Source organism: Rattus norvegicus, chromosome 4 (genome assembly GCF_036323735.1).
Source record: "Rattus norvegicus strain BN/NHsdMcwi chromosome 4, GRCr8, whole genome shotgun sequence".
Lineage (NCBI taxonomy): Eukaryota > Metazoa > Chordata > Mammalia > Rodentia > Muridae > Rattus > Rattus norvegicus.
The window spans coordinates 91615885-91628914 of NC_086022.1; the positions used below are offsets into that span (position 1 = coordinate 91615885).

The following is a 13030-nucleotide window of genomic DNA, read 5'->3' on the forward strand; positions in this document are numbered from 1 at the left end:
TTTATATATCAGTCTAGTCATTTACTCCAGATTTCCTTTTTATATCCTATGAATCAGCATCCTATGACCCCAGCCCTTAATTTTTTTTTGTAAATTTAAATGTTTAAATTTTTTTTCTTTCTTTCTTTTTTTTTTATTAACTTGAGTATTTCTTATATACATTTCGAGTGTTATTCCCTTTCCTGGTTTCCGGGCAAACATCCCCTTCCCCCCTCCCCTTCCTTATGGGTGTTCCCCTCCCAACCCTCCCCCCATTGCCGCCCTCCCCCCATAGACTAGTTCACTGGGGGTTCAGTCTTAGCAGGACCCAGGGCTTCCCCTTCCACTGGTGCTCTTACTAGGATATTCATTGCTACCTATGGGGTCAATCTTGTAACATTGCAAAAGAATCCAGATATCTGTCTGCCTATGTTAAGCACAGATCATAAGCTAGCTGGCTGGGAGCCCATCCTGAAATTATCATTTCTAACACACCTGGACCTAACCTTGCTTTGTCCCAAGCTAACTTTGAATGCTGGAAGATGCCTGACTTTGTTTCTTTCAGACAAGCTGGCTCCTTAATGCAGCTGCCTCTGATCCTTTAGATATGTGACGTTCCTTATACAATTTCTATTGTATCCTTATTTTTGCATAGATGAGAAATTATATATATATTTCTAACTCATAATTTTAGAGTATTTTTCATAGCATTGAGGGCTGTTCTGAAGGTCCCAGCATTACCAGTTTTGCTGATACGTTAGTCAAACCTTCGCCTCCTGGACTCGTACTGTCTCAGATTATCATGGAATTATTAACAATAGTAGAGAAGACATTTCTCACAGAAATATGAGCATATGTACATTATTATACAAATCTGCCTTATACCCATCGCAGCCATTAACACCCATGCGAGCTGGCCCTGTCCCAGGGGCAGGAACCATGCCAATTTGTCCCCACTAAGGCCATGCCCGACCCAGCACAGGTACGCTGAGAGTACAATAGAAAATCATGCCCAGTCTATGTATACAAAATGTAAGTGGAATAAACCATAAATTTTACCTTTAGTCTTTACGTACCATTCCTGACATTCCTATGTCTATGCACCTATTTCAAAATGTGAAATCATAAACATTGTCTGCAGCTTCACTGACTTTATATACTCCTCCTCCCTGTTCTCCTTCCCCTCCTCCTTTTCCCTGCTTTTTTCTTTTCATGCTCCATATAACAATTCTTTAAGGCTACAGATCCTCTTATCAGCATGGAGAATGACTCTGGGAGGAGTAAGGAAATTATTTGTCACGTTAGATCACAGAAATTACAAATATAGGCCGGAGGTCACACACATTGTTCTGTCCATTAGTGTTTTTCCACACACACACACACACACACACACACACACACACGCGCGGTTTTGACATTTGCTGTTAGTTTCACAGCTTACTAGTCTCTCTGGGCAAACTCATTTTGTTCTGTCTGTCTTTTATTTTTATTGTCTTAGAAGACAACCAAGAGCTATGATCATGTATGATGGTGGAGTCAATCTTACTATTTCCAAATATGTATCTAAACATGTCCCAGTAATTCAGACAGAAATCTTCTCTGCTTTGCACTTCTTTTGAAGGGTTTGGTCTGGTTTCGTTGTAACTCTCTTATGTTACTTTTGTTCTATTCTTTCTTCTTGACTATAGAATTGCTTTATACAAGTCTAATTGGGGTCTGACTTTACTTATGTACCTATTCCTGTGGTAAAATTATTTTAAGAAGCACCTGTGTTTTAGGCAAGGAATAATATTTGTATTCTTATCTTACTTCAGAATAACATAACATGCTCACAGTGGCTAATTACGTACGAACTTAATACTTCACTAATTAACTGCTTATTTTCAGCAATATGATTTCTGACCCTTTCATGCCTGGATGTATGATCTCTCCCTCTTTCTGTGACTGAAGATCCATTTATAGTCCATCCCTCGGTGTCTTCACTGATCCTACGGAGAGTAGCCATTGTCTGTGTTGTTGGAACGACTTATATGTTCAAAATTCCTACATTATTTTCCTATTTTCACGAGAGATTAAATGAAGCATTTTTAATGAGCATTCACAGGAAAGTGTCGTGATGATTAGAGTCTGAGAATGTTGCTGGGTAAACAGCCAGTATTGCCTAGAGCAGACATCTTTCCAGCTAAGCCCTGGACATTCAGCCAGTATTATGTAGTCAGCAGCATTAGACAGAGTTGTCAGGAAGCTTCCTTAACGTACATGCTTTGGTATTGTTACATAGGATTTATTTCTGCATGATTGAAAGTTGAAACTTGTTACCTATAAACAATTTGTGTCTGTGATTCTCTTCCCTGTTTTTTCCCAGGTAGAATAGTCAGTCTCTCTCTCTGTCTCTCTGTCTCTCTCTGTCTCTGTCTGTCTCTCTCTTTCTCTCTCTCCCTCCCTCCCTCCCTCCCTCCCTCTTTCTCTTTTCATGGTTCCAGGTGGAGAGGTTTAATGAGAGAAGAATAGTAGAAGAGAAGAGTGGCCAGCCATGAGCACATGGAGGGAAGAGGGGGATGGGGAGAGAAGGGACAGGGAAGGGCAAGAAAAGAGAAGTGAAAAATAAAGAACAAGAGTGACTTTCTCTTGAGAGTAGTCATTTTGTCTGTCTGTGGTAATTTTCTGAAAATGCTTCAGAGAAAGAATTGGGCTTTCTTCACAAAAGTTTCAAATAAAAGCTTCATATAGTTTTAAAATCCAAAATGCAACTTAGCAGACATTTCTAATAAAATATTAAAGTATTCATTGTATTAGGTAATTCTCAAAATACAAGTTTATTTATAAGCACAGATTTTAGTGAGTTACTGTTTTCCTATTGGCTTATGTATCAAAGGCCCCATATATCGTTTGCTTTCATAACATGTTGCATGTCCCATGCATTTGCTCGAATATAGGCCACCATCAAACACTAGAGACTGAATATGCACCTATGAAAGAAAGCCCGTGGATGTCTGCTGTGGTATTAGTTCATTGCCAGGAAAGTTCCCATGAAATAATTTATTTCAAAAACATTTATTTTTTATTATCATTGTCTGTGTCTGTGTTGGTTTCTCTGTATGCATACCACCTATGCGAGTGTTTCAGATCCCTTAGAGCTGGAGCTACAGGCTGCTGTGCTCTGCCATGAGGGTGCTGGGGAATGGACCTGGGTTCTCTACAAGAGCAATAAACTCTGTTACCTACCAAGTTATCTTCCCAGCCTCCATGAAATGGTCGTTCCTAGTGTTCTTGTTCATGCTACTGATAATTCACAGAGCTCACATCTGAGGTCACAGATTTCTTTTATTGTTAACTGCATCTGCAGGAACAGATATTTTTAATGTATGTAATGAGTTTGTTTTATTTAAAGCAGATAATTCTAATGGTAGCTGAAGCCCCTAGACAATGGACTTCAATCTACATTTTTAAATAACATTTGGTTAAGAAAGATTAGATGATAATTGAGAAAAGAGGAACTGAGGAGTCTCAGTGTTAAAGCACTGGCCACAAAAGCCCGACAACCTACGTTCAGTTCCTAGAACTCACAGTAGTAGGAGGAATGAACTTCTCAAGGTTTTTCTCTGAATTTCTTGTATGCTATGGCATTGTGCATATAAGCACTCACCTTCCCCCACCCCTGCTCTCAAAACACACACACACACACACACACACACACACACACACACACACACACACACACTACAACAAAGTACTTGAGAAACTGTGTTTCTCTCATTTTGAAGAGTATAAAATGAAATGTGTAAGTTTTACTTAGGAGTTAGGAGGTTACAGTTATAATTTTAACCCCAGAGTAAAGAGAAGTGAAATGACGATGTCAGTCTTGCAACACATCTCTTGCGTAATGAAAGTGATGAGAGATGAGACCCTGTTTTAATCAATTTGTTCAATATTATGTTTTACAGATGTCTCAGATATCTAATCACAATTTTTAGATAAAAGACTTTTCATAATTTGAAAGACTTCTGTTAAGCTTCAGATAAGTCATGGCACGAGGTGATGTGCTTATGTGGGTTTGAAATATAAGTGTGCTCACATCAAGAATACCTGCAGGGGTACCTGCGAGCTCAGTCCTAGGTACTGGTGTGTTTCTTACTTAATGGAATAACTGCACAAGCGGACACAGGCTTGGCTGTTAGCAGAGTGAAGGGAAAAGTGTGAAAGAGAGGGGCACACAGCAGTGGGGCAGCGTTGGAGAGTTACACAGCAGCCAGGCAGGCAGAGCTGCTGAGTCCTTCTCAAGACGATGGGGAAGCCGAGCTACAGGCATTTTATCCTTCCAGTAGAAAAACCAGGCTTCATGTAAAGTTTAACTAACCTCTCATCCATCTATCTATCTCTGTCTGTCTGTCTGTCTGTCTGTCTGTCTGTCTATCTATTTATTAATTGGAAGCTTGCTTACAGTTTCAAAAAATGAGTCTGTGATCCTCATTCAGAGGCCTCCAACAAGGCCATAATTAATCCTTTTCAAACAGTTCCACCAAGCAATCAAATATAGGAGTGAGTTGGGGCCATGCTCATTCAAACCAAACACAATAACTTTGAAACTTATTTCAGTTCTTATGCATAGCATAAGGAGTCAAAGAACGTTCTATTTTAATGGATTTTCTATCTACTCAAGGACAGAGTTCCCTTTAACAAATCAAAACCAGGCAGAACTCTCATGATTTTGCATCAAATATTTAAGAGCATGTAAAATATGCTTCCCTGAAAACATTTCCGCATGTTAGTCTTTTGAGTACTTCCTAAACAGACCTCCAGTTGAGCTTCCCTCTCAGTTTTAGTGCTGATTCAGACAAGAAATGCTAAAGAAAAGGTTAAGGGATATTTTGATACACATATGTCGGGGATGGTAATATTTTGGCAGCAATTATAACATACTTATTTAGCAAAACTGATCAGTTTCACTCTAGGGCTCATGATCTGCTTAGCCACGGTCTCCTTATCCAAGTGATTTACAGAAATAGTCATGCGCCCCCTTCCCCACTGCATACACACCATGTAGCGGAATGAAAATGCAGTCAGAAAGTATCTAGTTTCTCCTATAACTTCCATGGTGTTATTGAACCAGCGAGCACATGTTGCCTGGCTAGTTAGTGCTATTTCTCAGGTCTACAACTGGGTAAGAACATTGATTGTTTTCCCTGTCCCCAGGGAGGAAGCTTTAAGGTCAGTTCCAGGGTCCTGCAACCAAAGTGTGCATTGTCTTCAGCAATGGGGTTTTATCATCTAGTTATGATGGACAACCGTCAGCCATGGCAGTAGCCTGAAGTGTCGTACACATGCAGAATAATTTCATCCAGTTGTTAAGAAAAACAGAATCATGAGATTTGTGAGAAAATGGATGGCATTGAGCAATATTATAATACGTATTAAAAACTTAGTACCAGAAAGACAAATGCTGCATGTTCTCTGTCTTAGGCGGATCCTAGCATTGAAATTTAGATCCACATGTTTAATATGGAGTGTCCATTGAAGGCAGGAGAGATCCATGTTATAGAGAAGAGAAGAGGTCTTGAGGGGAAGGGAGTGATAAAACATATGTGATGGTACAAAGGGGAAGATTTGGCAGCGTTGTTGTGGGGTAGAAAGATGGGAAGAGGATAGTATGGGAATATTTAATAAAAACTAAGACGCTTGAAAAAGACTGAGACACAACTGCTTTGTAAGTATTTCAGCTTCATTTCTGTTGCTGTGATAAAATATTTAGATGAATCAGAAAGTACGCAGTGGAAACTGGCCTTATTTTAGTACACAGATCTAGGTTTCAGTCCATCAAACTTGGAGTAGCCACCCTCAGCCACACAGCAGCAGTAGAGTAAATGCTTACAAGCCCGCACTCAGCTCACTGGGGTCCCAGCTCCAACACCATAAGACAAAGCACTCAGATACGTAATAATTAAGTGAGATCTTTTATCCAAGCAAGATCCAGCTATGCTGTATGGGGTAAAAAGCAGTACCAGGGCAGAACAATCGAATGCATATGTTGTTGTAAGGCTGACCATGTGTGTAACACTCTGCAGTGAAAACATGCCAGCAGCTCTGTGCTCTTCATGCCGGCGAATGCAGAGCATCCTGTATCCTGTACTGACTATGAGCCAGCCTCTGGGAGAGAAGGCTCAGATTCTTTGGTTTTGCTTCATTAGCTGGTGACATTAGCAAGTTACCTTCCTTTGTGCTGTAAAATGCCTGTAGCGTTACTATTACTTCTTGAATTTTAACAAAAAATAGGTATCATATCTGAAAAGTTCTTTTGCATTAAATTAGTGGACTGTAGCAGCCACATTTTTATCCCTCCTCCACACTCTTGGTCACCCGCACCCTTATTACTGTTGTAAGGGTTTGGGGCTTCTGATTTGTTCATTAGTGTTGCTCTCATGATTACAACCATAAGTCTTTCCTTCAGCTTACAGTCTTCTCCCTCACCTAACTAGTCTGTAGCTCTTCCCTGTATCCTGGGTGATTGGGTTTCTCTTGTCAGCAGTCTGATTATGCCTAAGCTTCCTGTGTTAGACACCATGACTAAGAATTTGCTCCAATTGGTTTTTCTTGAGTGCATATTTTAGTGCCTGGCTTGCCACTGCCTGTGGTCTGTGTTTCAGTTTGAGTCGTAGAGATCACCCGTTGAGCCACATGGAACCCAACAAAGCTCTGTTAAATTATAATGACCTTGTGTTTCCAACCTAGCACCATTTTCAGTAGATTAAATATTTGTAATAATCCTGAAAATTTTAGTTCACAGTAAGATTTTAATACACATTTGTGAATTATTTTTCTATTTCCTTAAATCCTGAATTTTGGCATCCTCCTATTTTAGTATAAAACAAATTTCATTCTTTGTTTTGAGATGCTGTTTGGGTCCTGGTCAGGATTGAATTTTACTGATTGCTTTTTTTGTTTTAACTTCTTTCAGGCTGCTAAATTGGATACCGCAGTGCAATCCTCGGGATCCCAATGGGGGACTCAGGATCAAGACGATGTACCCTGGTCTCCCGGTTGCCAATATTCAGGAAAAGTATTAGCAGAAGACATGATTCTCTCCCTTCTTCCCCCTCTTCCAGTAACACAGTTGGTGTGCACAGCTCCTCCCCTTCCAGCACCAACTCCAGCTCAGGGAGCACCGGGAAACGCAGGAGCATCTTCCGTGCTCCCTCTATCAGCTTCCACCACAAGAAGGGGAGCGAACCTAAGCCAGAACCCACTGACCAGAACCTTAGTATTTCCAATGGTGCTCAACCTAGTCACAGCAATATGCTAAGTTTGGAGGAACAAGTCAAAACCAGGGGAAGACATTCTGTGGGTTTTAGTAGTTCACGAAGTAAGAAGATAACAAGATCTTTGACGGAAGATTTTGAAAGGGAAAAGGAGCCTTCAACTAATAAGAATGTCTTTATCAATTGTCTCAGTTCTGGCAGAAGTGAAGGGGACGATTCTGGATTCACAGAAGAACAAAGTCGCCGTTCTATTAAACAGTCAACAAAGAAGCTACTACCCAAATCCTTTTCATCTCACTATAAGTTTTCTAAGTCGGTTCCGGTTCCTCAGAGCCAATCCACATCATTGGTGCAGCAGCCTGAATTCTCGCTGGCAATTGCACAATACCAAGAGCAGGAGCCCGCTTTAGGACGACCTTCCCCACCTTGCTCTGTGGATGTAACAGAGCGCGCAGGAAGTTCCTTACAGTCGCCTCTGCTTTCTGCTGACCTGACCACAGCTCAGACCCCTTCAGAATTTTTGGCCTTGACTGAAGATTCTTTGTCTGAGGCAGATGCCTTTCCTAAAAGTGGAAGCACGGCATCACACTGCTGCGACAACTTTGGCCACAATGATGCTACCTCTCAGCCCACTCCCAGTCTTACGGCTGTCACAAAGACAAAAATGGAATCTGTGGGGACTGCGTCCTGTACGATGATGTCTCCGGGGAGGTACAGGCTAGAAGGTCGGTGTAGCACCGAGCTGCAGTCTTCACCAGAGACCCCTGCTGCTAATCAGAGGGAAGCTTTACAAAGCACTGAGCCCTCTGTTAGGAATGCTAGTGACCCAGAAACCCACTTACCAGCTCATCATCAAAGAGTAGAGAACCCGTTGGCACATGCTGGTGAGCTAATGCTGAGAACCAGCTCCCCCAGGACACTGGGCTCCTATGACCAGCACAAGACACTGGCTGAACACTTTAAAGGGATCCACCCTGTTTCGGATTCAAGGGTTATCCCTTCCTCTGGGGATCATCATGTTTTTAACAAAACATCTTATGGATATGAAGCGAGTGCTGCCAAAGGTATGCAGATTTTCCTCATGCAAAAATTATGTAAATTAATTTTCATTTTATCTGAACAATTAGTTTTACTTCATATCTTGAGTGGAAGGCACGTTTCCTTTGTATTTATAATTTATGTGAAATGTTTGCTTTGGTTTTAAACTTCCCTCAGCTATAATGAAAATGTAAGTCTGTGTTACTCACTTTTAGCTGTATTATTTCTGCTATTCTGACCTGAAAAGGAGGTGGAAGGAAAGAAAATCTACTTGGAATGTGACTGCAGAAGCATGGGGATTTTCAAGCTAATGAAATAAAGGAATGTCAGTCAAAATTTTCAGGAAGGAAATGTGTGAAAATTCAATTCTGTCTCCTGTGATAACAAAACTCTATTAGCTAGAATCCATCTTTCAATATAAATAAATTCTATATGACAATACAGAGGGATTGCAGGCTATGACAATAAGTGGAGTTAGAAAGCCTGCCAAGTTTAAAACCCACCTCAACATTAACTAGCTATGTAGTTTTAAATGCCTTCACTTTGACTCTATATAGGACTGTATTTATGTGTGTGCATATGAGTTTGTGTGAGTGTGTGGATGTGTGTGTGTGTGTGTGTGTGAGTGTGTGGATGAGTGTGTGTTAGTGTGTGTGAATGTGTGTGAATGTGTGTGTGTGTGTGTGTGTGTGTGTGTGTGTGTGAGAGAGAGAGAGAGAGAGAGAGAGAGAGAGAGAGAGAGAGAGAGAGAGAGAATTATTTCACTACGGTTCCAGAAAATACTCAAGGCAACTGTAGAATGTGCCACTAATCCATTGACTATTTTATGTGCTATAATATACACTACTGTGTATGTGTGCATCGTATATTGTATATTTGCTATTATATAAAAGAGTAATATATATATATTATATATATAACACTCTTTTCTCTGTCATTAGCACTGCTGCTAGTTGTAACTGTGCCAATGCTGAAGAAGGTGCTTATGTATCTAGAGGCAATATATGCTGTTGATAACATTAATTAAAATGATTTTACCTGTTCTTACAGTTGTAAACTCTTTCTTAAGTAAGAGGACTGGGGCTCAGGGAAGGTGAGCCACAGTCATCGAAGCAGATGATGGATTGGCTTGGCGGGAACTGTTTGGATCCTTGTGCTGCAGATCTTGAAGATCTAAAATCAAGTTATTGTGTAGCACAGGCGAGTGGAGGTCATCTTGATGCAAAATTCAGACTCTTAGTAGTTATGTTATATTATATGACTGTTCTAAAATATCAAATAAAATTAAAAATAAATCAACTGACATATCAAAAACTGCAAGTTCCTTCAGAACACAACAGTTTTATAGTCCAAATACATGAATTTGTTTTGAGCATATCTGATGTAGGGCTGCATGCTTTCCTTTGACAATTTTGAAACAAACTGCTACTTGGTAGCCAGGCTGACCCTAACTCGCCATGAAGAGGATGCTGGCCTTGAACCAGCAGTACTCCTCTTGCCCCAGATGCTTGAGAGATGGTACAAAGATTTGCTTCTGTAGCTGCTGTGAGTCTTCAAAGGGGATTAAACAAATTGTTACTATAAACTCAGAACAGTTTTTCTGAGTTTTTCTGAGGTAGAGACCTTTTGAATCATTCCGGGATTTTTCATCATCTTAAAATAGTATATTGATTAAAATTCCATTTAAGCTTTGATAATTGTTTTTCTTTATTTGTCTTGTAAAAGTTCTTGCTAGTAGCCTCAGCCCGTATCGAGAAGGAAGATATATAGAGCGGCGGCTGCGGTCCTCGTCTGAAGGGACAGCTGGGAGTGGCAGAATGGTCTTGAAGCCGAAGGATGGGCATGTGGACGCCAGCAGCTTGAGAAAACACAGAACAGGGTCCTCCTCTTCCAAAATGAACAGTCTGGTGAGTCCACTCATCCATCTGCAGATAATGAGAAATGCTCTGTGGGCTTGGCATGCTCACATGTCTTGCAGAATGAACACAGGATAAATGAGAAATCATTTTCCATTCCCGATGTTGCCAATCAGAGAGGCTGAGTTTTCACTTGAGAGTCTCATGGGATAGGATAACAGTTGGTCCTACCGCAGCCCCCCCTTGTTTTGGGGGAAGTTGTCTCATCTTTGCTTTAAAGCAAGATCCTAGGGTAAGAATGCTGAACACGAGGACATCTTAGAAACCATGCTCCATGACCACTTGGCAACCTTACATTATTGACACCTTAGGGTCTTTAATGGCTTCACTCTGAGTCTTTTCTCTCAGGGTGACCAAGGTGCAGGAGCTGTGGGAGACCCAGCAAAATTCCCATGTGAGACTTGAACATATTCTTAGGACAAGTGCTATAGCTTGCTTGTAGGCCAAAGATGTGTGCGGGGTGTATAGGTGGCATTTTTGGTCTGACCTAGTGCGTGTGGGATGCACATTAGCTATCTCACAGTGTAAAATGTAGCTATACACGCGGACTAGGCTGTGTATGCCGTGGAGCTCAGGAGGCTTTAGGGTTTGTAATTTTAGAGTTCATGCTGCTCATTTTTGCACGATTGTATGTTTTTACAGAAATGTACTTAATCCCCATTATTTAACACTGCCACCTTACCATTAAGCCACCGACCTACTGTATACCTATCTACTTACCAACCCATGGATATAGATTAAGCGCTTCAAATAATCCTTGATAATGACTGCCTGATGATACCTTAGCTTCAAATGAAAACACTGTCATCCACAGCAGACCACTGGGTTGTAAGAAGCCTTAGATCCCAAAGCTGCACAGGAGTGTAGAAACATACTTGTGCTTGGTAGAAGTTTTGGTCACTGATCAGAGAGGAAACCTTCCTTAATCTTGGGGAAAATCAGAAACCACAGAATGACAAGGACTTCTGATCCCATTGGTCCCAAACTGACCATGTGTCTGCATTTGAGCTCATGCACGCAGGAAGCTCAGTGCATGGATGCAGGAAGATAACATTGCCCATCACTTTCTTTTGAGTATTAAAAGTTCAGCATGCATTTTGCAGTTGCTCTGGAAACAAGGGAACGTGCTTAAGATGCTTTTAAGAGAGTAGTTCTCAAACAACAACAGCAACAACAGACCAAAAGACTGTGGTTCTCAACATTTCTAATGCTAAGATTCCTTAATCCAGTTCCTCACGTTGCATTGACACTCAGGCATAAAATTATCCTTGCTGCTACTTAATAGCTGTGATTTTGCCACTGTTACAAATCGTAATGTAAACATCTGTGTTTTCCCATGGTTTTAGCAACCCCCTGTGAAAAGGTCTTCAGACCCCGCTAAAGGAGTTGTGACCCACGGGTTGTGAACCACTGTTGTAAATGATTGTGGATTGAGGCTGATTCTTAGGAAGCATTTTCCTCTGGGAATTTGTATTGTTTCTTCCTGGAACAGTAGTCAGATAAAGTTTTTCAATCCAATCCACTTAAGGGTTGGTCTTTGAATTATTTTATATCTGAAATTTTATTCTTCCCATACTTATTCTAAATAATTTCTCACATAATGTCAATGAGCCTCTGTCTCTGATCGACCCTTTTGTGAGGTCTACAACATTAGAGGGATTTGTTCTCTTGCAGCCCCTCATTTCAACACATATCTCCGCAGTACTAGAAAGCAGCCACTAGATGGCAGGAAAACACCGCTTTGTGTTGGAACTCTTCAGGCTTGAAGAAGGAATTTGGTGAAAGGACTTGGCTGGTGAAAGACTCGACTGGATTTGCATTGCAGTTGCTATTTATTAAAATAAATACCGGCACTTTTGAAGTTTAGAGGTGACTTAACAGAAATTACTTTATGATTTCAGCCTTCCTTTACATTCTTCAATTTGCATATCAACCTTCCATTACTATTTGTCGATTAATTTAAAATATGCTCCATACATTTTTAACATACAACCGTCAAAGGAAGACATTCTGTGATATTTTAGGCAATTCTAGCGTTGGTTAATACAGAGCGTGGTGGAGAAATGATTTCTAATAATGTTAATGAATTCAAGGTGCAGCTTCTGACTGTGCAGTTGTACAGTTACAGAGGTGGAACCCTGTGGACTCATTCCCATTTTGGCATTTAAACTATTACCCAAATACTCAAATGTCCTTGCTGCCCCTTTCCATGAGGCCTGTGGTTGATGCTGCAAACTCGATCAGGAAGGCCACAGATTATGACTTACTCCATCAAAATCATTCACTTGGGATTCCTGGCTTTCAGGAGATGTCCAGGGTCAAGACAACACAAAGTATAAGAAACACAGGAGAAGGCCTGTCTCCATAAGTTGGTAGCTTAGAATCTGTATTCTCAGTCAGGTGCTTGTGGAAGATCGGAGCTCACCTGTTTAACCCCTTTAGAAGCCCTGTGTTTTGTTTTGCTTTTGGGAACGAGCCATTTTCATTTAGAAGCTTCCATCATTATTCACAGTTCTCATAGGATGTCATGATTTAACTCACTTCCTGTTAAACGGTGGGAAGATCAGTTTGAGTAAGAAATTTGTAGAGCTTGAGTCCTCCTGGCTTGTCATGAACTTCCCAGAAGCTCTGCCCAGCCGCGCTCTGTCCCCCGTAAAAATTCTTCCTAAAGAATACAACTGCAGTATTAAACAATGCGTATAAAAAACCCCATCAAGAGTAGTATGCATTTGGGTCTTGCTCTGTTATTAAAGGAGCATCAAGGGCAGTTGTAAAGATAAAGAACCTTGTCTCTGATTCTATTGCATTAGTCCAGTTTTTGTTGTTACTAACAGAACACAAGAG

General features: G+C 40.8%; 1 protein-coding gene across 6 annotated transcripts in view; it reads left to right on the forward strand.

Moving 5' to 3' along the window:
* Nucleotides 1–13030, forward strand: part of Ccser1 (coiled-coil serine-rich protein 1) — a 1236544-nt gene that overhangs the window by 131989 nt on the left and 1091525 nt on the right. For all 6 annotated transcript variants that reach the window (XM_039108140.2, XM_017592802.3, XM_017592805.3 and 3 more), the window contains 2 exons: nucleotides 6932–8296; nucleotides 9996–10177. In XM_039108140.2, coding sequence (XP_038964068.1) covers nucleotides 6973–8296; nucleotides 9996–10177 — 1506 coding nt within the window. In that variant the 5' untranslated portion in view covers nucleotides 6932–6972. Of the gene's footprint in view, nucleotides 1–6931; nucleotides 8297–9995; nucleotides 10178–13030 lie in introns of those variants that run through there.